This window comes from Lonchura striata, chromosome 6 (genome assembly GCF_050655825.1).
Source record: "Lonchura striata isolate lonStrDom1 chromosome 6, ASM5065582v1, whole genome shotgun sequence".
NCBI lineage: Eukaryota > Metazoa > Chordata > Aves > Passeriformes > Estrildidae > Lonchura > Lonchura striata.
The window spans coordinates 18,637,028-18,662,257 of NC_140708.1; the positions used below are offsets into that span (position 1 = coordinate 18,637,028).

At 35.8% G+C, this 25,230-nt stretch overlaps 1 protein-coding gene across 50 annotated transcripts in view; it reads left to right on the plus strand.

The window, feature by feature from the left end:
- The window catches only part of KCNMA1 (potassium calcium-activated channel subfamily M alpha 1), a 428,996-nt gene that overhangs the window by 315,604 nt on the left and 88,162 nt on the right, over positions 1 to 25,230 (plus strand). For 19 of the 50 annotated variants that reach the window (XM_085583421.1, XM_085583434.1, XM_077784568.2 and 16 more), the window contains 2 exons: positions 4,889 to 4,975; positions 9,840 to 9,916. In XM_085583421.1, the coding sequence (XP_085439547.1) occupies positions 4,889 to 4,975; positions 9,840 to 9,916 (164 nt within the window). Of the gene's footprint in view, positions 1 to 4,888; positions 4,976 to 9,839; positions 9,917 to 11,123; positions 11,277 to 19,326; positions 19,501 to 25,230 lie in introns of all 50 variants that reach the window. The other 31 variants (XM_085583432.1, XM_085583417.1, XM_085583419.1 and 28 more) reach the window with 3 other exon arrangements.

Genomic DNA, 25,230 nt, shown 5'->3' on the forward strand with positions numbered 1-25,230 from the left:
CTGTATTTTATTGAAGGTAGCATATATACTTAAAACACCATAAAGAGACAATCCAAAGTACGTTGAGCACAATTAACACAAAGTGAGAAACATGAATTGATATCTATTTCCCTGTCATATAAAAAAAGTCATCATGTCCAATCTGAAATTTTCATTGAAAAATCTATGTAAAGAAAACCATATACATCTGTCTAGAATTTATGTGACCTTGTTTGAGCTTTTATTTTTTTTTTTTTTTTTTTGAAACTGTGTATCTCAAATGTGCAGTGATTTCCATTTGTGTTTCACCTGCTAATATTTCTGTTAGTCTGGGAACGCATTTTCAGCTGTGTAGATAATATTAATGATTCTTTCCTGTGCTTTAAGTGTTAAGTGTCAGATTGGATGGGACTTTGAAAAATCTGTTCTAGTGAAAATTATCCCTGACCATGATATGAGAGTTGGAATTAGGTGATTTTTCAAGTCTCTTTGAACATAAACCATTCTGTGATTCAGTCTGTGACTCCTAAGAGTCCAACTGAATTCAAGGGTGATTTCCACATTTTCAGTGTGGGACATTTTCATTGCTTTTAGGTTCATGGTCCTGCATCTAGTCACCAAGTGAATGTTCTTTAGCAAATGGGATAACTTTTGCAGATAAGTGTAAAACGGGTTTCCAGAGTGCATATTCTATTCCACAAGTGGCTTCCTAATGTTAATATTGTCAAAAAAGAATGGAACTGACCTCTTCTAAGTTTATGGTGATGAAGTACATTACATTCTCATTGAACACATTAAATTATATTTAATTTATATGGCTTTAATTGCCATGTGTCCTAAACATTCGTATGTGAAGGAACAATCATGTGAGCCCTGTCACAAAAGGTTTTGTCCTGAGGGATTTATTTCTGGAATTGCAACTGTTAAAGAAATTTTTACTACATGTTTTTGAACTTGTTATTACCTGACTACTTTGTGAGAGAACCTAAATTAGAAATGTTATAAAATTACAAAGTTTGATCAAGATCTTACAAGTTTCTAAAGTTCTTGGCCTTCCTTGTTTGGTTTCATGAGCTGATTTAGGAGATAAAAAAATCAAATTGTGCTTTATGTTAAAAATGTGTTTGGAAAAATCAGTGTCATTTTCAGTAATATTTTTTCTAATGTGTGGCACAGAATGCATATGGATTAGCTATATATATTGCTATTAAACCTCTTGAGTTTGTCCTTTTTACCTGTTCCTTTGTAGCCTTGGAGATACATAAAAATGAGACATTAGCTGAAGCTGTCTCTTTTAAAACTCCTATCTAGTTTACCATGTATTTATATTCTTAACTGTGGGGATAGATATGCATAGTTTCAAATTAAAAAAACCACATGCATCTCTAAATAACTGATGGATGCATTTTTATTGGAATATTCAGAAGACTGTTTTTTCTCTGTGCTGTTTGTTCCCTATATTCTGTTTTAATTTAAAACCTTTCCCTTAATGTATATATTAGAGTGAGTGCTTATCAAAGCATAACTTCAGCTAACAACACTACAGGAGTTATAAGAAATAATTCAGTTGCAGCTTTAATAAGCAGTATATTTAATATATCCATACAATTCAGTAGAAATTGCTCATGGTTTTGCTCTGGTGTGTATATAAGCCCAAAGCTTCATGAGCTTTTTCTGTAACTCTTAGTCAGTAGCAGTGATGGGGCAAATTAATTTTCATTTCCAACAGAAGATTTTGCTGCTGGGGTCATACTGCAATAACTGTGATCACATCTCTATTTTGTGGTTATAAATACATTGTATTTGTGAAAAGAGGTATATGTGAATGAAGTATAAGATCTGGCAAAAATAAAGTCTGTACACTGACCCATGTGAATTGATTTAATGTGTCTCAGAAAACCTTGAGATACAAAATCATGCTCACAATACATTGCATCCTAAATGAAACCAGTTACTTCCAATTTAAGACTATGTTCCATGCATCTCAAAAGAACTGCTTCATTTGTTTATTATATCATCAAATTTTAAGTGTTGTTATGAGAAGTGAATATTTATAGATCTAGTGGTTACCTCAGTTTGTGGAATTTGGGTTGTTGAGATTTGGGCAGGATTTTTTTTCCTCTTTGGTATGGTTTATCTATATCAAATAATTGTACTGGGGAAAAAAAACAGCCTGGGTCCATGAAAAGCAGTGTGTTCATCTTTTTTCACTGAAAAGCTGTAACACTTATGTGACTTAAGAATCAAATAAGAAAATTAAAAATATTTTTCAGGTAGAACAGTACCTATTTGTACCTAAGAAAAACAGCCAGCCCAAATTATCCTACAAGACTTTACATATTTTATAAGGAACAGTATAATAAATATATGGGATTTTCCTCTATAGAAGATTTTTTTGAGTTTAGCAGCTAAATTCTCAGTGTAATGGCAGGTTACTACATACTAGCAGGCAGGGAGGAGGAAAGATGGAGACTGAGATGACCAGTACAGCACTCTGCAAAGTGCTAGTAAGTACTTTGTGGGTTCAAGTGACAAAAGCTTGTGCAGGAAAGATAACTTTGCCAACCTGTTTTTGACCTGAGTAACTGATTTTATATGAAGAAATTCTTATGTAGTTGTTTCTTTTTATTTTTTCTTTTAACTGTTTTATTCTATCTTAAACCTGTGAAAATGCATTTTAAAACTGCATTAGGAAGAAGTTTTCATTGCAACTGCAACCATTAGGCCCAGTTCACTAAGAAGTACTAGATGTCACACTTGATTATAATAGTTGATGATGGATGATACTAGCTTAGCTGTGTAACTTTATTTCATCCCATTTATCTGTGTGTGTAATACAGGTGTTACTTATACCATCACATTTCATTTTTTGCAATTGTTAGTAAAGTGTGCTGTGGAAATGAACCTGCTTTCTGTGGTGATACCTTCCAATTCCTGTAGTTCTACTCTCCTTTTTATTTGTTGCAAAGCTTGAAACTGTGAATAAGGGAAAGGGAAGGATATCTGGGTAGATGCTTTCATTGAGATTTCATTTCTGTTCCAGCCTCTGACACGGGCTTTGTGAGAAGGAGATAATAATTTAAACTGAACCTTCTACAGCTGACCTCTGATTATGTATATTCATTATTTTGAGAATCAGAGGCTGGGCTTCTGGAAATGCTGAGCATTCTTACAACAAAAGTTGCTAGAAAGTCTATATGGAGCTATCCAATCCTAAACACTGAGAAAAATTTGGCCTGTAGGCATCCCAAATTAATGAGTACCATATCTCATAGTTACTTAATCTCTCCTCTGTAAAATGGGGTAATACTATATCTTCATTCTTCCTGTCAGAGAAATTATGTGTCAGTGAATCTTTTGCTTGCTGTAGTGATGAACATTGCAGAAAAACACACAAGAAAAATATGATGCTGATTTTAAAGAGAGATAAATTACAGGAAGCCATGCCTGAAGTAATGGCAGTAAAACACCACTGAATGAAGTTTCAGACTGTGAGAAGGAAGGAGTTTGTGGGTATTAAATTAAGAGCTGTATCATAAGGTCTACATAAAGGGGGCTGAAATATGACTTCATGACCAACTTTTTATTTCTGAACTCATGAGCACTTTATTTTGTGGCCTGCATATTCTTGTCATAGGGCGTTGCAGGCATGTGGAATTGCACAAAAAATGTGCACATTATTAATCTTTCAGATATATTATGTTGTCATACTAATTTATTCCTAATGTGTAGAAAATGCATAACATATTGAATAAGAGATGTACTGAGATCCATTTTCCCTCTTATCAATAGCATGAAAGACTTTGGACCTTCAAATTTTAGTAATGTATGTCTGTTCAACATTTTGCTTTATTTATTTTTGCATATATATACTTCCCTAAAATCAATTTTTGCTAGGTAGACAAGTGTTTCAATTCCTGGTAGTCTTTGTTTACTCTAAATTGCATATGCACACCATTACTACATTTTGAGTTAGAAAAGCTGTACTTTAGTAAAAGACAAAGAAAACTTTTGAAAAGCTATATTAAGAGAGCCAAAAGCTAAGATATGTTACACATTAATAAAACTTACTGGAGTATATATTTATATTTATCTCTATCTGTATATTCATATTTAGCTTGATGCTCTGCAAAATACCTTACCTAAAGTCTAGAGTTAAATTATTATGAAAATAAAGATATTTCATAGACATGGAGTACCTCACTTGTTGATACCAGTTCCTTTGTCAGAGTTAGCTGAGGCTCTTCTGTCATGGTGGTTGGGTTATTTTTGTTCTTTCATGGCTGCATAGCAGTGTTTTAAAATTTTTCTATTAATTTTATGTTTTTTCAGCTGTCGTGACTGGTTGTCTTGTACCATTCCCCTTGAGTGTATGTGTGTATTTATTATTTTAAACAATGACATTATATGTCCAGATAGGGGTCCCATTAACTTTCTATTTCACTAGAAATTGGCACAAATTTGCATCAAAGGGTTTAGTTTCATAAGTGATATTTTTTGTTGTCATTGAATGGAAGTTGAGAGTTATTTCGTTTTCACCATATTGTGAATTTGTCACCACTTTGCATGACAGAGCAAGCAAACAGCAATGCTCAGCTTCACACTTCACATTTCTGAGGGGACTTCATGTAGTTAATATTTAAAGCAAAAAGATAAGAAAACAGTTGTAGGCACTTAGATGATGTGATTATAGGCAGAGGCATTTGACTCTCTCAAAGTTTTTGTAGAAAGTATGTGAAACTCTTACTTGATTGGAAATATCAAGGAAGAATAGCTTAAAATTTCCTTGCAGCCTTTCCTAAATAGTGGGTCCCCTATAACAGAATCAAATAAATTTAATTTGGAGGATTCAGTTAAAATTAATATAAACTTATTGTTTTGTTGGTTTTGTTCTTGTTTCACCGAGCAGTATATTAATCAATCCTGGAAACCACGTCAAGATTCAAGAAGGTACCTTAGGATTCTTCATTGCAAGTGATGCCAAAGAAGTAAAAAGGTAATTAAAATGTTTTTATCTTTGAATAGAAATTAATATATTTAATTTCAGGTTTTTTTTTTTTCTTTACATGTAAATGCTTAATCTAATTTTCATTATTATCTGTTTAGAAACTCTGAGGGGGGCTGAGTTGTTACTCCTGAACCACCTATAAGCATGTCGTTTTCCTAACTGTTATCCTAAACATCAAGGAATGGAAATTTGCAGCAGATCTGAAAAGAAATAAAGAGACTGGGTTTTGGAGTTCTTCTAGAAAACTTGAAATATTTTCACTTTTTTTCTCTATACGTATTGTGTCTCAGAGGAATTACTGAGAGGAGGACAGGGATGACATTTCTGTTCATCTCGGGTTTAGAGGAGTTTTTATCTACACAGACTTTAGCAAATTCTTGATGCGAGTTAGGTTCTATGTTCATTCTGTAATTGCCTTAGCAAAATAGTATTTATGTCCTTGTCATTTTTATTTAATGGAACAAAAAACTCTATGGCCTCATAATAATAAATCAATCTACAAAAGTGCATTCTACCCATTGCAGACAGCTTCACAGGCTCAATGTACCTGGCTGTACTAGATTTAGGATGAATGAAAAGGAGTTTTATGATATTGTGTGAGGACCACATGTGTGTACTTTTGTCTGTTAGAGGTATAGTATGCTTGGAAGGAACAAAAGAGCAATGTGATAAAATAATTTTTCAAAGAAAAATATTCAATGTCTCTATGATTTAAAAAAAGAAAAATGGAAAAAAGAAGTATATGCGGCTGAGTGCTTCCTCATAATTTGTATCTTTGTTATGAGTCATGAAATCAGATTTTTACTGATGTTCTCCTTGAGTCTGGTATTTTAACTAAATTCTATACTTAAAATTATAAAGTATTCAAATGATACCCTTTATTAAGTTCCAACCTTTTAGGATTAAATATAGTGAAATAATACTTAGACATGCATACTTACCATGCATACTTAAAGAAAGTCCAAGCACCAAAACAGTGAAATTAAAGAGCTTGACTTCTATTTTTCTTGAGACAGCTGAGATAGGTTTTGGTTAGGTGAAGCATGCAGAGCAGGGCAGCAGTGCTCCTGTCCTGTCACATCTCTAGCACCATCTCTGGAGCAGGTGCATCCTGCACTGCCTCAGGGACTCTGCCTTGCAGCATTCCCTTCTTTTCCTCTCTGCTGCTTTTCTCCTGTTGAACATCCAGAACTGTCTGCACACTGCTTTACTGAGCTGCTAGTTTTCTTTACTTTTTAGGGCATTTTACACTCTGCAATGAACTTTTTCTCAGACTGTAATTCAAACGGCATAGTATTTTTAACTGCTAAGTTTAGGGAGAAGTTAACTGTTATTAAGCAGTTTAGACAAATTTTTCACATCATTCATCTACCATTTTTTATTTGATAGTGAACGTGAAACAAGATTTCCAATTCTGTCTGGCTTTTGGCAGAAGGCTTTATTTAGAAATATTGTGCCTCCCTTGCCACATTTCTTAGCTGCTCTGTGCAAAGCAAATGGTTATCAGATGTGTTTCTACTAACAAAGCCAATTATGAAAAGTGTTAATTTCACCCTTTGAGCTATGATTCAGAGTCAGAAATATGTTCTAAAATTTAGGTCTTTTGGAGGTGAAAAATGATTTTTTAATAAAGCATAATTAAACATATTTTATACCTGAAATGCAAATTAAATTATCCTGGCTTTGTAAATGAAGACATTTCAACTCCCTTAAGCTAAAGTTATTCATATTTACGTTTCTCACAATGAAATATAACCTACAATGTTCAATTACTCTTTCTGTTAGAATCACTTTTGCATTTTTAGAGGAATACTTTCCCGTAAGAAGCAATTATACCTACAAACACTTATGCCTGGGTAAATAGCTTCACATAAAATGTTGACTGTTTAAATATAATACAAACTACCTGAATTGCATCTTCATTATTCCTTATTCATTTGCATGTTAGCACTAGCATCAGAAATCCACATTCTTCAAATCCATTTAATTTACCCCAATTATCTGGAATAATTTTGTTATAGCAATCACTTCAGGTATTTTTTCTTTACTTTGGACATAGGATTGAAGGTACCCTTTAGGACAATTGTCCTGCAGTGAACTTTAGAAACACGGTCTCTAGACCAGTTCATGTTAGGAAGTTTTTGTAAGGGACTATTTGTGGTAGTTGATTCTTGTTTAATAAGGGGCTTTACAGCTGGACTGGAGAGAAATTTTAAAAATTTGAGGCAGTTTTCCCCTCCTGGCCTACATCTTGACATCAACTCATGGTTTGAAAAACATTTTCTTCTCATTTATTTGGAAGTAGTTTATTTTCTTTTTGGTAGGATGTGAATATCTTGAAGATCAAAAAGTTTCTGCAGCAAAGTATACATGCTCAGAGAAGATGTTTTCCTTTTACATTTTGCATCTTGGAAATACTAAGGCAATTTCACAGCCTGAAAGAGTAATCTTCCTGGAAGTTTCTTAGAAAAATATATTGTGCTGTGTTTAGGATTTATATATTCCATTGGTAGCTTCATGTTATATTGATTTTAGAAATGTTAATAGCATTCAGTGAGGTCTCCCTGCAATTTCAATTTGTATTTGAACTCATATTAAACACTGATGCGGTTCATCTCTTCTACCTGCTGTCATTCTTGTGATGGGTCACTTAACTACCAATATAGTCCCACCTGCAGTGGCCATGCTATACTTAAAATAGAAGAAATAGTAGTAATCATCCTGGCTGATTAAAAAGGCAGGTTTTAATCAGAGGCTGTGTATTAATGTTGGTTTGATTTTCGGTTTTTTAATATTTTGGACTGTAGATAGTTTTGTTTCAGTGGCCTCCCAACTGTTGTAGCAATCTAGCAATCTCATACTGTCAGCAAAACATATGGGTGGTTCAAAGTGGGGGCTTTGCCTCTTACTGCCAGATCTCATTGAGAAATATGAAGTTAGAGGGAGAGGAGAAGATAGGGAGCTGACCTCTCCTGAGTGTGGAAAAGTGCAAGGAAAATTCATAAGGTTAAAAAGTATGTTTCTGGGTAATCCTCATGAAATGTGTCATGGCAGCCTTACATGACATGTTGACTTGGCAGTCATGATTGAATTCTCCTGTGGGCAGTCTGATGCATATTTATTAAATCAGAAATTTTAGAAAATATTATATAAAGTAAAAAATTTATCCTTTCTCACATCCTTATTTCTCCTTGTGCTGGCATGGGGCATCCACATCTTCCCTGTGCAACTTGTTCCAGTGTCTCACCACCCTCATAGACAAGACCTTTTTCCTAGTATCTGATCTAAATGTACCCTCTTTCAATGTAAGCCCATTCCCCCTTGTCCTGTTTCTACATGCCCTTGTAGATACTCTTGCCCCATCTTACCTGTAAGTTCCCTTCAGGTACTAAAGGCCACACTTGGGTCACCCAGAAGCCTCCTCTTTTCCAGGCTGAACAACCCCAGTTCTCTCAGCCCTTCCTTGTTGGAGAGGTGCTCCATTGTTCAAACCATCTTGGGGGCCTCCTCTGGGCTCACTCCAACAGGCCCATGTCCTTTCTATGCTGGGGACACCCAACACTGCAGGTGGGGTCTCACCAGAGTGGAGCAAAGGGGCAGAGTTCCCCTCGTTGTCCTGCTGCCCACCGGGCTTAGGATGCACCCCAGGACACGTTTGACTTTCTGGGCTGTGAGTACACGTTGCTGGCTCATGTTCAGCCTCTCATCCCCAAGTCCTCCTCAGCAGGGCTGCTCTGGGTCTGTTCATCCCCCTGGATTGATACTGGGGGTGGCCCCAACCCTGCACTTCATCTTGTTAAACCACAGGAGTTTCCCAAGGGTCCAATTCTTGAGCTTGTCCAGGTCCTTCTGGATGACAGCCTGTCTTTCAGGTGTGGCAAAAGCACCACTCAGCTTGGGGTCATCTGAAAATTTGCTGAGGGTGCACTTGATGCCTCTGTCTGTGTCATTACTGAAGGTACTAAATAACACTGGTCCCAGTACAGATCCTTGAGGGACACCACTTGTTACTAGTGCCTGGTGGGACTCTGAGCCATTGTTCACTACCCTCTGGATGTGACCATCCAACCAATTTCTAATCCACCCACGGAATCCATCACTCCACTTTGGAGAGAAGGCTGTTGTGGGGGACCATATCAAAGGCTTTACAGAAGTTTGGATAAATGACACCTGTAGTACTTCCTTATCCACTGATGTAGTCATTTCATCATAGCTGGTTGGTCAGGCAGGATTTTCCCTTGGTGAAGCCATGCTGGCTGTCTTGAATGACCTCCCTTTCCTCCATGTCCCTCAGCACAGCTTCTGAGAGGTTGTGTTCCATGACCTTTCCAGGCATGGAGGAGAGGCTGAGAGGCCAATAGTTACCAGGGTCATAGTTTCTACCCTTTTTTAAGATCAGTGTACAATATTGATCGTACAGTTACTATCAAATGTACAGCCTGAAAAATTGGCACAGGGTACTAGACAGTCTTTAAAAGGGGCAGGTATACTACACTGGTCTAGCTGGTAATAACAAAAAGTTATTTTTTTGTGATGAAGTCCATTGGATGCTCTTTTTTTTAAGATGAAAAACAAATGAACTAATACACTGTGGCATAATTATAATACATCCTTCCAATCACTTTTCAAATAAAAGTGTATTAAAAGAAATACTAATTTGGAGACTCATATTTAGAATTAATTTTCTTGTAGGAAATATTTCCTACTTTAAATGTCCAAACCTTTGCAAAGATTAAAGCAAATTGACATTGGCGCTTTTCATTAATTGGTCACTGCAACAAGATGAAATATGGGATTAATTTCATTCATATGGATTAAGAAATGTGTCAGTTTTTCCATTCTGTCTCTTTAGGGCATATTTTTACTGCAAGGCCTGTCATGATGACATCACAGATCCCAAAAGGATAAAAAAATGTGGCTGCAAACGGCGTAAGTAATATTTCTATCCCTCCCTTCCTCTCCTTCTCATGAACTGTTCAGCCCTGAATACCTGTACATGCATTTACATGTTTTACACAGTGGTACAGAAAAGCTAAGAAATAAATGCACAGCAACACAGTAAGTGATATTTGGGTTTCTGAAGTCCACATGTTTTTATTACATTTCACACCACTCAAACCTGTGTCTTCATTAAAAAGTAAATTAAAGTCCAATGCTAACAAAAAATGAAGAATTAAGTCAAGCTAAATCTTGAATTAAGTCATGCTAAGCCTTGTGGAGGTTTCTGAGTTAAGAATTAGCCAACATTGAAGTTTTTCTCTCATTTCTAACATGCAAATTCTGCAAGAGAAGAAACTAAGGAATTATATTTTATACAGCTATTTAAATAATTTTTTTGTTGAAATAAATGAACAGTTTTACTGGAGGAAAGGGTTTTCTGAAAGAAATTGAATATTAGCATCTCTTATATATATCCTTTTAGCTGTAATGCTAATGTTAGGTTTATTTAAGTTTAAGAACTGTTTGGACAGTTTTCAATTAAGAAATAATTGAGGATTTGAATGGAGATGAGACTTTGCATATCAATTTCTATAAATATGTGTATGACATATATCATATATATATGCTATATATATAATATATATATGATATGCAAAATATCAGCATTTTACCCATATATACTTTGAAAGGACCTTTTTCAGGAGCTATCACAACCCCTCTTTAACCACAGATGTGTTTGACCCATGCGTATTTGTAATACCAATAGCAAAATTTTTTAGGAATCGATTTATCATTGAATACATAAATATTTATGTGCATTCCATGTTATTCTGCCATGAAAAAGATAATTCAGTTGAAAAGTATTGATTAGGTAAATTGAAAGATCTCAGAAGAGTTTGATCATGCCTATTTTACCAATACTTTTAAATGGGAAAAAGCTCTCTTATTTATAACTTGATTCTGTGTTATCAGTGCACTATTATAGAGGATGGAAGAAAGTCTAAACTGAACATTCTCTGCCTTTTGGAGCACCTGAAATGATTGAAATTTTGAAGATCATTTTCAAAAGAAAAAAAATTATCGCTGGAGATTTTTTTTTAAATCTCCTCTCCTCCAAAACACCAAGAGTGTGGAACAATAGTATGATAGGGAGAAAGCAGCTGGAACTGACAGAAAATGGTATTTATCTTCCCAGTAGCCACAAGGAGAGCAAAGCACATGGAAAGCATGCCTGATGTGGAAGGAATGTATGCATTGCCTAACATATTGGAAAAAAATTGTTCAAGAACAGTTTATCCATGTGAGAATGTGACCTTTGAACTGCTGCCAAAGCCAATGAGTCTGCCGAGTAAGTTCTGGTAAAGCCAGTTACAGATGCCTCAGGGTGCCTGTAACTCTCAAATGAAGTTTTTTTTTTCAAAATTACTCAACAGTTAAAAAGAAATATGTTACCTGCTTAATTTTATCTGGTTTTGTCAGGAAAAAAAAAAACAAACAAAAAAACAAAAACGAAAAAAAAACCTATTTTATTTCCATTTTCTTCTCTACTCCTCCTTCACATGGTGTATGCTTTTTAAACATGTTTTGCTTAAAAAAAGAATAAATACCAAAGATCTCTCAGTTTAATGTGAGAACTACACTTTTCATTGTCATCTGATAGAAGATAGGAATCAGGAACTCACATAGTAAAGGTTAAGAGCCCTTTATTATTACACGTTAATTAGTATCAAGGAAACCTTCTCAGTATTTTGAAACCTGGGAGGAAACAGGGTATGACCCAGCCAACACAATGGATATTACCAGCAGTAAGACCATGGAAGTTGGAAGTTGGAAGGGTTACAAATGGCATGGTCACACATATCAGTCCAATAAATGAAAAGGTGTTGGGCCAATGAACAAACAAAATGATTGAGTTAGTGAGGCAGAAGAAGAAGGCAGCTCTCAGAGCTGTTGCAGTGAGCACTGAACACTAAGAAGGGAATCCTCTGAGTCAGGTGAAAAATAAGGGTCAGAGAGAATAGCATCTTAAATTTCCCTTTCATCATCTCCCCTCTCCTCAGTCTGCCCTCTTTCTTAGACATACCAGGAGTCACAGATACCACGATAGCAGGCAGCCTGTAGTAGAGCTGAGAATAGCAATCAATGAGGAGCATGCTCACAAGTATTAGAAATAAGGCAATTGCTTTTGTTTTAAAGAGCTGTCAGTCAGAAGAAAAACCAAAATGAAAGATTTCAATAGTAATTAGTGATTTTTGTTTCTCAAATTTTTTTGACAATTTTGAAATCCCTTTTATGGGATCTGCTTTTTGGGTTTGGGTTTGTTTTTAAGGTAAGTCTTCAGCACAGAATGTTATTCACATAAAATGTTTAAGCTTTCAAATCACTAATCACTTTTGAAAAAGCTTAGATATGTTATCCATCTGTAAATTATGCAAATCATTGGTCTTAAAAATGCAGTTCTAACCAAAACAAAGCATAAATTGAGAAAACTTTCTCCCTGTTGAGTTAGAAAACTGTCAACTTTGATGTCAATGTGTAATACACACTATGCCAACTTGATTTTTGACACTGCATACACATGCATCTGTATAGTTCTATATGACAAATACATGCTTTAATGAGCAAGTAACATAGTAATTAGAGGCAGCTGAATGTGGAGAATATGTAAGATGAAAGGAAAAGTTGTATATAAAAATATTGACACATTCAGGTGAATTAAATGTGAAAGAAATGGAAAACTTAATTACGGTGGCTCTAATTAATGCAGTTTCCCGTAATGATTAACCCACATTGTTTAATAATGCATCTGAGATTGCACTTCAGTTTAGATACTTTCTGAATATTAGCTTGGGGTATTGTAGGGGTCTAAACGTGAGCCTGACCTACATAGCCATTTGTCCAAACTTGTTAGGCCTAATATTAATAATTCAGGGCAGATCAGTACATTTCTACAAGGCCAAAGATAATTCATGTAATCCTGCTTTTCTTTTGCAGTTTCTTTGCCACCCCTTTTTCCTTACCCATCCCACTCCCTGAATAGCACATAAATGCTTATGGCATATTGTCCAAAGAAATACTTATGTGGAAATTTTATTTGCAGATTGTTAATTTTTTTAATGATTTCAATCTCTTTCCTATTCCACTTAACTGTAGTTTTTGCAGCAAGAGGCCAAATATATGTATATATTTACATAAAAAGCTACCACGTTGGGATGAAATCTCTAAACTGGATGACCTGTTCCTCCTGTTTCTTTCATTTTGTGCAACAGCTATGGTCTAATTCTCTATATATTTTTTCCAGTGACAGTGCTTGCTGTGAATGGTGGGGGTTGAACCCCAGAGGGTACAAATCATGTGTACATTGATATGTTTGAAGGAATTTCTTGTAATCTATGACAATTGACAAACTTTTGATTTATTTTTCCTCTTGCTGCCTTGGAACACGGCCCCTACTATATTTTAACTGCACACTGATAGTGATCTATTGTGAGTAAAAATGGGTTCCCTGTAGCCCAGAGTGCGGTCCAACCTGTCTTTCTCTAGAAGAGAGTATTTTTGTTCAGTATTTTGGTTCTTTTCTTTATTTATGTTGCATGTAGCAGTGACGTCATACCCACAAGTTTCTCATCGTTTACACCAATGGAGATTAGGGTGACGTTGAAGAAAATACAGCAGTTTTCCCTTCTTCAACCTATTTGCCCCTTTTTTCCACAAGCTTATTTTTTATCCCTAAATGAAAATTAGATCTTGGCAATAGTATTTCCTTGAAATTCTGGAGATATTTCATGAATTTTTAGGGATATTGTTTAGGCTGGGGTAATTGCCACTATAGGACTCTTTGCCTGGTTAAATACAATTCAGTTGTTAGGTTCCTGTTTAGTTTTTTAGTACTTTGTCCTTTCCATTGCACAGCTGACACAAAGAGTAGCACAGCGATCTTTTACTGTCCTTATCTAACTTCTTTCTTCCCAATGACAGAAAAAAAAGTTATGGGAGAAAGCCAGACAGTGAATTAGAAGTGTGTTTTTTTAATGCATAAACCCAGAGATATCTTCAACAGGAAACAAGCTACAGTGATTATTTTCCTGATCTTGCTGGTTTTGACACTACTTACATAAGTAGACACACACTGACTTTTCAGGACCTTAGCTGTAAAGTTTAACAGTACTATTATATATAGAATATGAACTTTATGGACCACTTCATGTCAATCTAGGTCATACCACTTGAAACTGCAGAATCTATGAAGGCTCTCATCAGCCACTTTGTGTGTACACTCATTAACACAGCTTTTGGGACATGGAAAGAATTTGCTGCTTAGAAATGTGCTGGTGCAAGTACATGGTACTGTACAATGTTGTGCAGTATGTACAGGTACTGTACAAGTGCTGCAAAGAAATGTACTGGTTACAGGGCAGTGCTGGGATTATATGGGCTTGTTCTTTCAAAGAACAAGGGGTATCGAGTATCTCATAGCTGCAAGCTCATAGTGCAGCATTGCTGTGCCAGATTGAGGCTGTAACTTTACTGTGTAGCTGCAGCTATTCTAAGTAAAGGAGGCCATGAAACTTCAACATTTTACCAGATATTCTGAATTTATTGTGTGCAAACACTTCAGATCTTAATGAGGATTGAGATAATTTCCCCCTCTCAGCTCTGCACACTGTAGGATCTTGCAAAGAATCAAGGAATAATTTTTGCTTATGATAAAGTTCTGGCCTTCTTGAAATTATGGTGGCCTGTATTATGATTATCATTATTTACTATTTATTTTTTTTTGTGGGGCCTGCAAACTACACTAAAGGATTGAGATCCTGTTGTGGAAGAAAACATTCAAGGATAGAACAGAAATTTCTCCAAACATCTATTTTTAGCCGATAGAAAGATGAGGCCGCAGGAAAAAGCAGACTGTGAAACAGGTCAACATGATAAGAATCAACAGTAAACCAAATAAATTCTATGGATAAAATGGTGAATCCTATTGACTTTGAGGCAAAATACTGGAAGTAATCTGGATTTATCTGAAGCAATGTATTTATTTTAAATACGTTTTTATGTTGAGACCTTTCTGAACTAAAGAAATTTATTTAAATGTTAATAAGTAATGGAGTTCTTCATGCTGTGAAAGAACTAGAAAAGAAAAGGTCATGTAGTTTTGGTTTGGTTTTTTTCCATTTCCCTGATAGCTTAAGTTTGTTTAGAAATGTAGTTTGCTTTGAGAGTACACTGGCTGAGAGTCTTCTGTAAGGTAATGAAGGAAAGGTCATGATCAGATTTGAAAATTAAAATGAATTGGTCTATAAATGTGCTATTAAATAAAAACCTGTGAGTCATTCTTATATCTACTAAAATAGGGCAAGATGTCCACTCGGATCTCCTGCTGTTTCTACAGTTTTGACATAAAACAGCACCTTGTGAATTGGAGCAAACAAGTTACCAGTTGTCATTGATGGCAAAAATTGGGAGAGAGTGAACAAGCTGACTTATTAGTCTTGAAGTTGTCTCGTAAAAATTAAATAATGGAGAGATAGACTTGCCTGTTGTGTTAAGGTTAATAAATTCTTAGAAGCAGTTTAAGGTACACTGCTGTATTTTTCAGGAAACTGAAACTGTGCTGGGGGAAGTCCTGTCTGTGTTTCAGTCTCATGATGCTAACCAGCATTGCTGGCAGGCGATCACTCCGTTCTGGTCGCCTTTAATGCTGATGATTTTTCACTCATAGTTTGGATCATGACGAATTGAAATAACATTGTGCATTTCAATGCATTATTGTGTTATTTCAATGCATTGTGCATTTCAATTCTGAAGCGTCTTGGGACCTTTTTCTACCTTTTTGTGCCATTCGGTGGTCAGGAAGCCTCCCGTTCCTGCTCCTAAGCAGCTGCTGCCTGAGCGAGATCCACTAGATGTCCTCGGAGCTCTACCCTGGCTGCGCTGAGCCCAGGGAAAAGCCGAGCGACAGGAGCACCACCAGGATGGGGTACAGCCTGTGGTTCACGAAAAATCAGGAAAGAAGAAGGAATACTTTGTTCTGCTTTCTTTAAAGAAAGGAAAAAAAAATGAAAAGAAAAAGATAAAGGAGCTGTTCCTTGACATTTTAGGTAGAGAATAATCTGCAGTTTCCTTTGCTTATTTTTGCAGCTGGAAATATTTCCCATTACTATTTGTGAACTCTAAGTAACACTTCAGATCCAGACAATCTACACATTTTAACTGTACTTTTTGGCTTTTTGAGATCAGAAAGTAAGGTATTGTGAGAAGCTTAGACATCTGGGGAACTATTCTTTCTTGTACAGAAAGGAAGGCTACTGCCTTCTGAGAAAAATTGCATCTGAAAGTTTTGAGAAGTATTTACTTTATAAGTAATTGAAAGAAACTTTGGTCTCCTTTTGCTCTTAATTAGTTCATATGTGCCTTGTTTTGTGAATTATTTAAGGAGTCTTACCTTAATGTCCATAAAAACTTCCCCGGATACTTTTACTGATTAGTTTTACAAATGTTGTGTGATTGTCATCATATTAAGTAGAAGGATCTGTCTTCTCTTTTTTTTCCTATTTATTATACAATTGAAAATAGGAAAGTAGTTTCCTTTATGTCCCAACTTTTGTTTTCACCAGTAGCAAATTACAATTCTGTTCAACAATTACAACACATCTAGGAGTAGTAATAAGTTGATTCTTATGCAAGTTCTACAGGTGTCAAATAAATTTAACACACACCCAGAGGCTGTTCTTAAGGTCCCCCTGTCCCTTTGATGATTCCCATTTTCTGTTAATGTTTATGGAAGTTTTATAGAAAATGGTATGTGTGTGGCTGAACCATTTAAAATCATTTCTGTGCTGTCTTTGATCTTGTCACTAGTCATCCCTACTAATAATTTGTGTTTTGTTTTATTTGAAATAAGTATTGTATTTGGTGTGAATGTAACTGACTGTTTAAAAGGAATGAAGAGTAACAGCATGTTTTCTTTCCAAAAGTTATTGCTCTGATATGCAGTTGCTTTTATACTGGTTGAAACCTTGTGGCAAGTCCTTTCTGCTACTTATATTTCCAGGTCCCGGCCTGTTTCCTGCATGTTAACGATGTGAAATATTCAAATGATGCATGATTTCCAGAACAACTGACAATAATAGTTAAAAACAGTCCCTGAAGGGTATTGCTTTTGAGAAACGCCATCATGTCCTTCCCCTATTGAAGAGAAGGCTTTAAATTTCCAACTTTATTGGTTAAAGTATGATGAAAATGGTACAAAAAGTTTTCCTTCCCAGCCTTCTTTGCCCTTAAGGATGATTTATTTTTAATTTCCATAAATGTGTCCTATCCTATTATTGACTGTTGACAAGATATGGCCAGAAGTAAATGAAAACCAGGGACTGTTGCTAACCAATGATGTAGCAGTTGGGAATTTCTGAGCAGTGTGTTTTGCTACAGTGTTTGATTAGAAAAAGTCCTTCAAAACAGCTATAATTACAGCAAAATGAGCCTGCTTTTTTAACCTCACCTACTGTCAGTGTGTCTCACAAATGCCCTTTATTTTTCTTTAATTTCCTTAAAAAATAAGAAAGTAGGCATACTGGAAAGACTGTCACACTTTTGGTAACTTACTTCACTTTTCTTTTGCTGTCCAACTTTTCAACTTTAAAGAATGTGTTGGGAAGAGATACAGGGAAAACATGGGAAAATGCTGTTTTGAATTTTCTATGTAGTTTGAATGTGTATGCATCAAAAGCTGCAGTGGAAACCTTCTTACTAAACGCCAAGCTCTGAGGAATGATGTACTATGCAATGAACAAGCCTGATGCTGCATGATGAATTTCTGAACAGCTGTAAGATAACTCTACTAGGATGCTAAAAGAACATGGCATTAGTCATGTGAGCAAAGTTTTAGAGGAATGGGGTTGCTGCTGAAGAGATCACTCATTCATCTCCCTCAATGCCTGTTTTCCACAATCATAATGTTACCCTTGCTTGACAAGTATACTGTATGGCAAGCCATCAAGGCCTTAGAACAGGACTTGACCCATCCGAGTGATTTCAATCCCTCTTTCCCGGTGACTGTGGGATTAAGAAACTGGAAAAAAAAATTCTCTTAAATTTAATGTCATTACCATAATGTGAAAAAGACATCCTAAACTGAAGGTACAGGCCAGAGAAACATTACCTTTTTTCGGCATTTGCTTTTAAGGTTTTGTTTTTGCCTGTCAGTGTTGTTTTGTTTTTAGTATAATTGAGTCAGTTCAATCTAAACCATTACCAAAAGTTGGTTCAGTGCAGCATGTGAAACAATCTAAATGGCCTTTGGATTCCTTTTCCTTGAGACCTAAACACACCTGATTCAGATGATATACAAAATTCCAAGATGGTAATTATACATGCATTTCTAAAATAGGATGCTCTATATTTCTAGAAATACATAACCAGGACATTCAGATGACTGAAAGATAAAGATGTTCTGTCTAACCTGGCACTTATTTTGGAACTAATGCCTAATTCTATGTTCAGTTATTTTTTCTTGATTGACTTTTGAATCCAGAGCAGAAATCATTCCAATGATTGTTTCAGCATGTTTCAGTGGACCAATGCTCTGTGTGCTTTTGGTGATGCCTTATTTGTGAACTGAACTTAATGTTGAGCATATTTACCATTTTAATTTCTGTCTCTTATATGGGCAAATTTTGGTATTCTGTCAAGAGTTAATTTGATTTGCTGAAGATAAAATGTAAGCAAAATTAATTTTTTGGAAAATTTTATTAATATATTGTAACTCTGTATTAATGTATAATTAATTGCAGTAAAGATGTTCCTTGGCACAGTTTAATACAGAAAAATTATTATATTACATTTAGGAATAAATATATGTATATATATGTGTGTATGTGTAATGCATATGTGTGTATGAGTGTGTGTATGTAAGAATATATGCATATGTGTGTTTCTGTGTGTGTACATACATATATTTATATATGAAGAAATCTCTGATTTTTACAGGAAACAGGATAGGCCAAAATATCTAATGGCCTATCAACTTTTGTTTTCATTTTAACCCAACGGTATTAATTGTGCCAAGGGAAAAGCATATTCTTAGTATTCTGTGCTTTTACTATGTTCTATTGTGATCCAAACACTTAACTGTAAACAGTAATTTTTCCCCATGACTGCGGTCACCCTCTAAGACTGAACAGAAATAAAGAGCAATTAATCTTTTGCCCTACTTTTAATGTACAGCCAAAGTGTTATCAATAATCTCATTGCATTTTTTTTTCCTGGGTCAAGACTGTTAACATTAACTAAGGCCTGTATTAAATCCCTTAAATTACCTTCCAGCTGCCTTGTTATATATATAACCTTGCCATTAACCTGCTGCTCTTCCTCTCCTCCCATCCAACACATGGTTATAGCCAAGATGTCCATCTACAAGAGAATGAGACTGGCATGTTGTTTTGATTGCGGACGCTCTGAGCGTGACTGCTCTTGCATGTCAGGCAGTGTACATAGTAACATGGACACCCTTGAGAGAGCCTTCCCACTTTCTTCTGTCTCTGTTAATGATTGCTCCACCAGTTTACGTGCCTGTAAGTTTTAACACCAACACATGCTGTTCCATGTTTGTGGTGTCTGTGGTATCATCCCTGTCTTGTGTCGTGCATTGTAGTTCTGTGAGTTTTACTGGGCTGATGCTTTTTCAAAAAATCAACCCAAATTTTGATCACAGCTCTGTATTTATATTTCTGTTTTTATTTTTAATGCAAAAAATGTAAATCATTATTTTGCTTTATGTGCTTTTTATGAAGCATCCTCTTGCAATAGCAATAGCCTGCAGGACCTTAGTAGTGCAGTGTTGTGACATCTTTTCTATTTAATTTATACAATACAAATTGTCATTAATTAAGCAATAAGTGCTTTGGTGGAGGACCAGACCTGTGTCTAAATCTGTGACTTGGTGCCAAGTGGGTGGCTTTAATACTGCTGCCACTAGAGCATCATACAATGGGCAGTGAATAAATATACGAGATACAACGTGGTAGCTGAACTGTAGAAGCTGGAATTCTATTCAGTGTTGCTACTTTTACCTTTAGTTTTGCTTGTAACTATTTATTCTCAGTGAAGCAGGATCTTCCATCTAATACTGAAGCCACAGAGGAGTTTGCACTTTTGTAAAATCAGTTGTACTTTTTGTAGTGCCTTTTAAGAAAACTAGGCTGATGCAAATCCCTGGTACAAGCGTTTTGAAATTAAATATAGAATTTGTTCCATAGGACAGTAACATTGTGGAACATGCCCTGAAAGCTTTTTTGAAAGATGAGAGTCAAGAGAGAGAAGACAGAGAACCTAGAACAATTCTGCACTGCCATTAATTCTTTGGGCAAGCTGTAGGAATTCCAAAGCTTGGATTATCAGTGTGATGTCATCAACTAAGGAAGATTGTTAAATGGCTTTTTGTTTGTTTGTTTGTTTAATTTTCTTGTCTTCTTTAGTTATTCTTAACAGGCACAACTATGTCTCAGGACTGGAGCTGTTTTCCTTTCCCTACCCAAATGGCAGAGAAAAGCTATAAAATTATTCAGATACAGCTATGGGAATAGATTGGAGTTTTGGTCAGGAAGAATGTCCTTTTTCCAAGACAAGTCATTATGTAGGGAAGTGCCTTCTGCTATGAAGACTATAATGTAGTTTTTAGATTATGCACCTGGTTGTCTTTTGGTACCATATGTATTGCAGTATGTAGCCCAAGTGGTAAATGATTTTGCTTTAACTACTTTGACTTATGAACTATTTTTCCAGTCACAGTTATAAAAATTCTATAATTGTTACTTTTTTTTTTTCTGAAGACCATATTAATTAAAAGTATTCCAGTAGGATTTATTGGAGATTTTACCAAAAATCATCTCTTTCTGTGTATAAGCACTCTGAACATCCTAGCTGTCTGCTTGCTTACAAGTCATGTCTCACTATAATGTGGATGGTTCCAGTTTTAAATTCAGTTCTAAATCACAGGAGGTTTTATCCTTTAATAAGAATTTTATCAGGTAAAATGTAGTAAAGCATACTTTGTTAAGAAAAGTGAACAAGAAACCTTCCTGTATAGAGAATTGCTGCAGGCAGATTTTTGTACAGTGTAACAGCCTCAGTAACACCATGCCTGGTAGAGTTTGTAGAGTACAGACTGGTGCAGAGAGTTTGTGTCTTGGTCCTGGCACTGGTGTTAACAGCAACCATATTAGTATAAATTAATATGTCCCCTGCAAGTAGGTAAAATTTCTGCCATTAGCACTGCTTGGCAAGGAAAGAAAAACTAATTTGTAGGTTTACCACAGCTTTCAAGTTCACTTAAGACTCTACAGAGGCAGATAAAGTAAACATTTTTGATTGTGTTGCCTGCTGAGCCAAAACCCTCCACAATAATGGTATTATTTCTAACAAAAGCCAGAGCTTTTTGGGAAACATGTTAGAGCTATGTTATATTTTGAAGGAAAAGTGATATTGACAGCTTTGTGAATTTTTAGCATCCTATCCTTCATGGGCCTTTCTCCCCCTTCATCACTCCATCAAATCAAAAGAGATCTCAGTCTTCCCCTTGTGAGACTAGTCACCTTTGACTGTTAATAATAAGTACGAAAATCAATACCAATTCACACTCTTTGCAAAGCAGCATAAGCCTTTCTTTTCCAATTAAAATATATATATGCACGCAACATTACACTGGCAGGGCTTCAATAGAAATCAGTGTGTTTTCTTTGCAGCGCACAGGGGTCGGACGATGCCCATCTTGACAGAGCTAGTTAGCTCAAAGAATGGTGGGGAGAGTCAGCTTTTCATTAAATATGAGCAGATGTGAAATGTAGAGTGTTTGACAATTAGAAATGGCAGCAGCAGGGCCCCAGAATCAAAGTGAGGTCAGATTGGTGGATCAGATTACCTCTCTTACATTCTTTAGTTGTTCTGAAAATCATTTTAAATTAGTGTCAGTGGAGCCGTGATGGGTTTTGCCCTTTGTCTTTTATGCTACGACTGTATTGTTTCCCCAGACACTCATTAAAGGTCATTATACTATTACAGGGCTTGCTTTGGTCGTGGTGCCCCAGTTGAGTTGGTCTGCTTCCACAATTGCTTAATGTACTTATTTCTTTCTTTTTTTTTTTTTTTTAACTTTTGATTATAAAAGCAGGCTTTTTTTCCAAGGTAAATAAAATCACAAACCCTTGTAGGAAGCTTCTTGAAACAATGAGTAGTTTTTGTAAGAATTAGTGCTGTTTCTAAAAATTTGATGTTGAGTAGAAGATATCAGTGGTGTACACTGGATTTAATCTTTTAATTGTATAATCTGCAGAGAAAGTAACACTTGCAGTGTATTTTCAGTTGTGAATAAGTCTCTCTGTTATATTGTTTCTACTTTCAGCAAATGAAAATGGCATTTTGATTAGATATAATTACATTAAAAGAGCTTTTGAGTTTATAGGCTATTTTTTGAAAAAATATACTTACAGTTTTTCTAAGTGTAAGGAAAGAGAATTTTAAGTCTTTTTGTATCTACATTTTTTCAGGTTTAGCTATATTTGGTAGATTGCTACATGAATGGCAAATGGTCCAAGTTTTTTTGCATTGGAGACTCAAGTAAGAGTGAAGAGAGGCACTTAGCCACTGAAAAACCTGGGGAGGTTTATGCAATGAAATTATGTTATTAGCGAGTGTGATGTTTCTGCTTAGGTCTGTGCCAAGTCTTGGGGGATGCCATTCAAATGATTAATTGATACAGACAGAATCTTAACCTGAACCATTAAATTTCTGTGTTTCTCCACCACCATATGGCTGTGCTTCTCAAGAACATGAAAAGTTAATGTTCCTAAAGGAAACCTTTCCTTAAGTTGTTGCACCCACTGCCATGGGAATTTAAATTTTCAAGGATATGCTTGATATTAGGCCCAGACATATCTAATTCAGCTTGTAAGAAAACATGCTTTTGCATGCTCTGGTAGTTCTGAGAAGCTTTATGAGAAGACTTTTCCTTTGGTGAATATCAGGGATCTCTGGAGACAAAATAAAAGAATAGTTATTGCTATATTTTGAATTCAGGGTTCAGCCCAGACTCTTAGGCATCTTACGTGGAAAGAGCATACTAAGAAAAGCTGGAAAAAGCTTAACTTTTGAAAGAAGCAAAGCATGTATCTACCTGTGTGCCAGACCCAGTTTACAGTCATATATTCCATATAGTCTTCTACTATTGGCACATGTTTTATTCTGTACAGACAAATTAGTTGCTGAATCTTTCTTAAAGGACCTAGAATCACATTCTGCAAGGTTAGGTGAACATTTTGGACACCAAGGTTAGTAAACTGTTCTGAGACTATAACTGGTGGTGGGACCATAGCAGGCCAAGAAAAGCTCCAGTTTCTTCTTTGACTTTAGATTCTGCCTGTGTGTCTTTACAGCTGGAAAACCCAAATTCTATACTGAGAGTTGAAATGATGTATAACTTACTGATTTATCCAGGGAGATGGATGTGTAACAGATGCAGACATTGGTCGGTGTATCTAAAACTCATCAGTTGTGTAAATATACTTGGGCTTTTCTAAATGAGTTGACAATTATTAAGTCCCAGGAACGATCCCTCCAAACTAAGCTGTTTTCAGAGGGTAGAATGGTAAAAATGAGACAACCTGGCTCATTGTTAGATAATATAAATAATGAGGCATGCACTTTCTCAGGTGAGTTTTGTGATGCAGCGTATACCCCTGTGCTGATGAGAGTAAGCTCTGCCCAATTTGTGATGTCTGTAACAAGGAGATGAACTCCCACATCATAATGGGTTGGAGGCACTGCTAAGTTTAGCAGTGAAACCTTTGAAAAATTGGGATAGTGGGGGAAGGAAAGATCAAAAAGTCTGCTTTTAATTTCTTTAGGCCTTTATGTTGAGTAGCAATTCTTGCCAGGGTCACAGGAAGGGACTAGGGAGTGGCTTGCTTTTATGGGTACAAGCTAGGAAAGATGCTGTCTGCATCCTATGGAGTGAACTTAGCAGAGGGTCTTATGCAAGGTGACATGGAAATTATGTTTGCATTTTTAGTTCCTGAGTGTGGCTGGTTGTCACGAAACTCACCATGACAGTTTCTTACCACCAGGCAGCAGATTCTTCCTGTTACCTCCTTGGTGTGGGACAGATGCTGGCCAGTTAGGTCTCCTTCTCTACTGCTTTCGAGCTATTTCAAGCGACAGATGCCAGAGCTGGCTCGGTTTCAGCTTGAGCATTTCTGTCATAGTCCTGCCTTGAGCCCAAATTCTGACCTTTACTATATGAAGTAAAGTATTTATGAACAAGCAGTGGCTTGATCCAGAGCAGGCTTAGAGCAAATGTCAAGTGTCAAGTCAGTCTCCTGCCTCCTTATACCACCTGCATTAGGAACCTGGATTAGACCCTAGACTACAGCATTGACTGCCTTAGGCTTTATGGGTCTGGAGAGACATAACTTATTAACAAAGAGTTATTAAATTTTTATCAGTTTTATAACGCAATGTAAATGCCTTCTATGAATCTACATTGTATTCATTATCATTTAAAACGTTAATTAAGTCAAAGTTGAATTTAATTTACTTCTAAATGTGCCTTTGGGAGGAAGCTTTTTAAAACAGCTGTAGGATTGAGAAGCTCATTGATGCTGGGAAGTTGTTAGTACCCTTTTTCAGGATAGGTCCCCCAGATTGATTGCCATTTTGACTCTTAGCTAGTTTGTGTGGATGTTATTGGGCAAACTCTCTAATTAATATTGAAACAACAACAGCAGAAAACTATCAGCTCATGCTAATCACAGAGACACTTTGATACGTAATTCTTGTTCTTTTACAATTCCCTTATAACATTTGTTATGTAACTCCTGTACATAGCATACTTGTTATAATTTATTTTCTTTTATATCCTTATTCTTTGACTCTTATAATTCAAGGAAAAACATTCACTGATTTGGAATATTTTCCCTCAGATTAAGAGAAAAATAAATCTTCTGGCTTATATTTTACACATTTTATGTAATCTGAAGGTATTGTAGTATATAGAAGGAGGTGCTCATTGAAGTATACAACAGACCACAATATTGTTTCAACATATAAAGTGGAATGCAGTTTAGTGTAAAACCACCTAGAGTGAAAGCCCTTGCTTTATGTATGGCATCGTTTTTGCTTTTGATGCATTTTGATATAAAACCAGGAGAAATATATAAAAAATCAAACACATGTGGATTCATCACCTGATTATTCCATGAGACCTCTAGCATATTTAATATGTGCATATATTTAATCAGGTTGCAGTGACA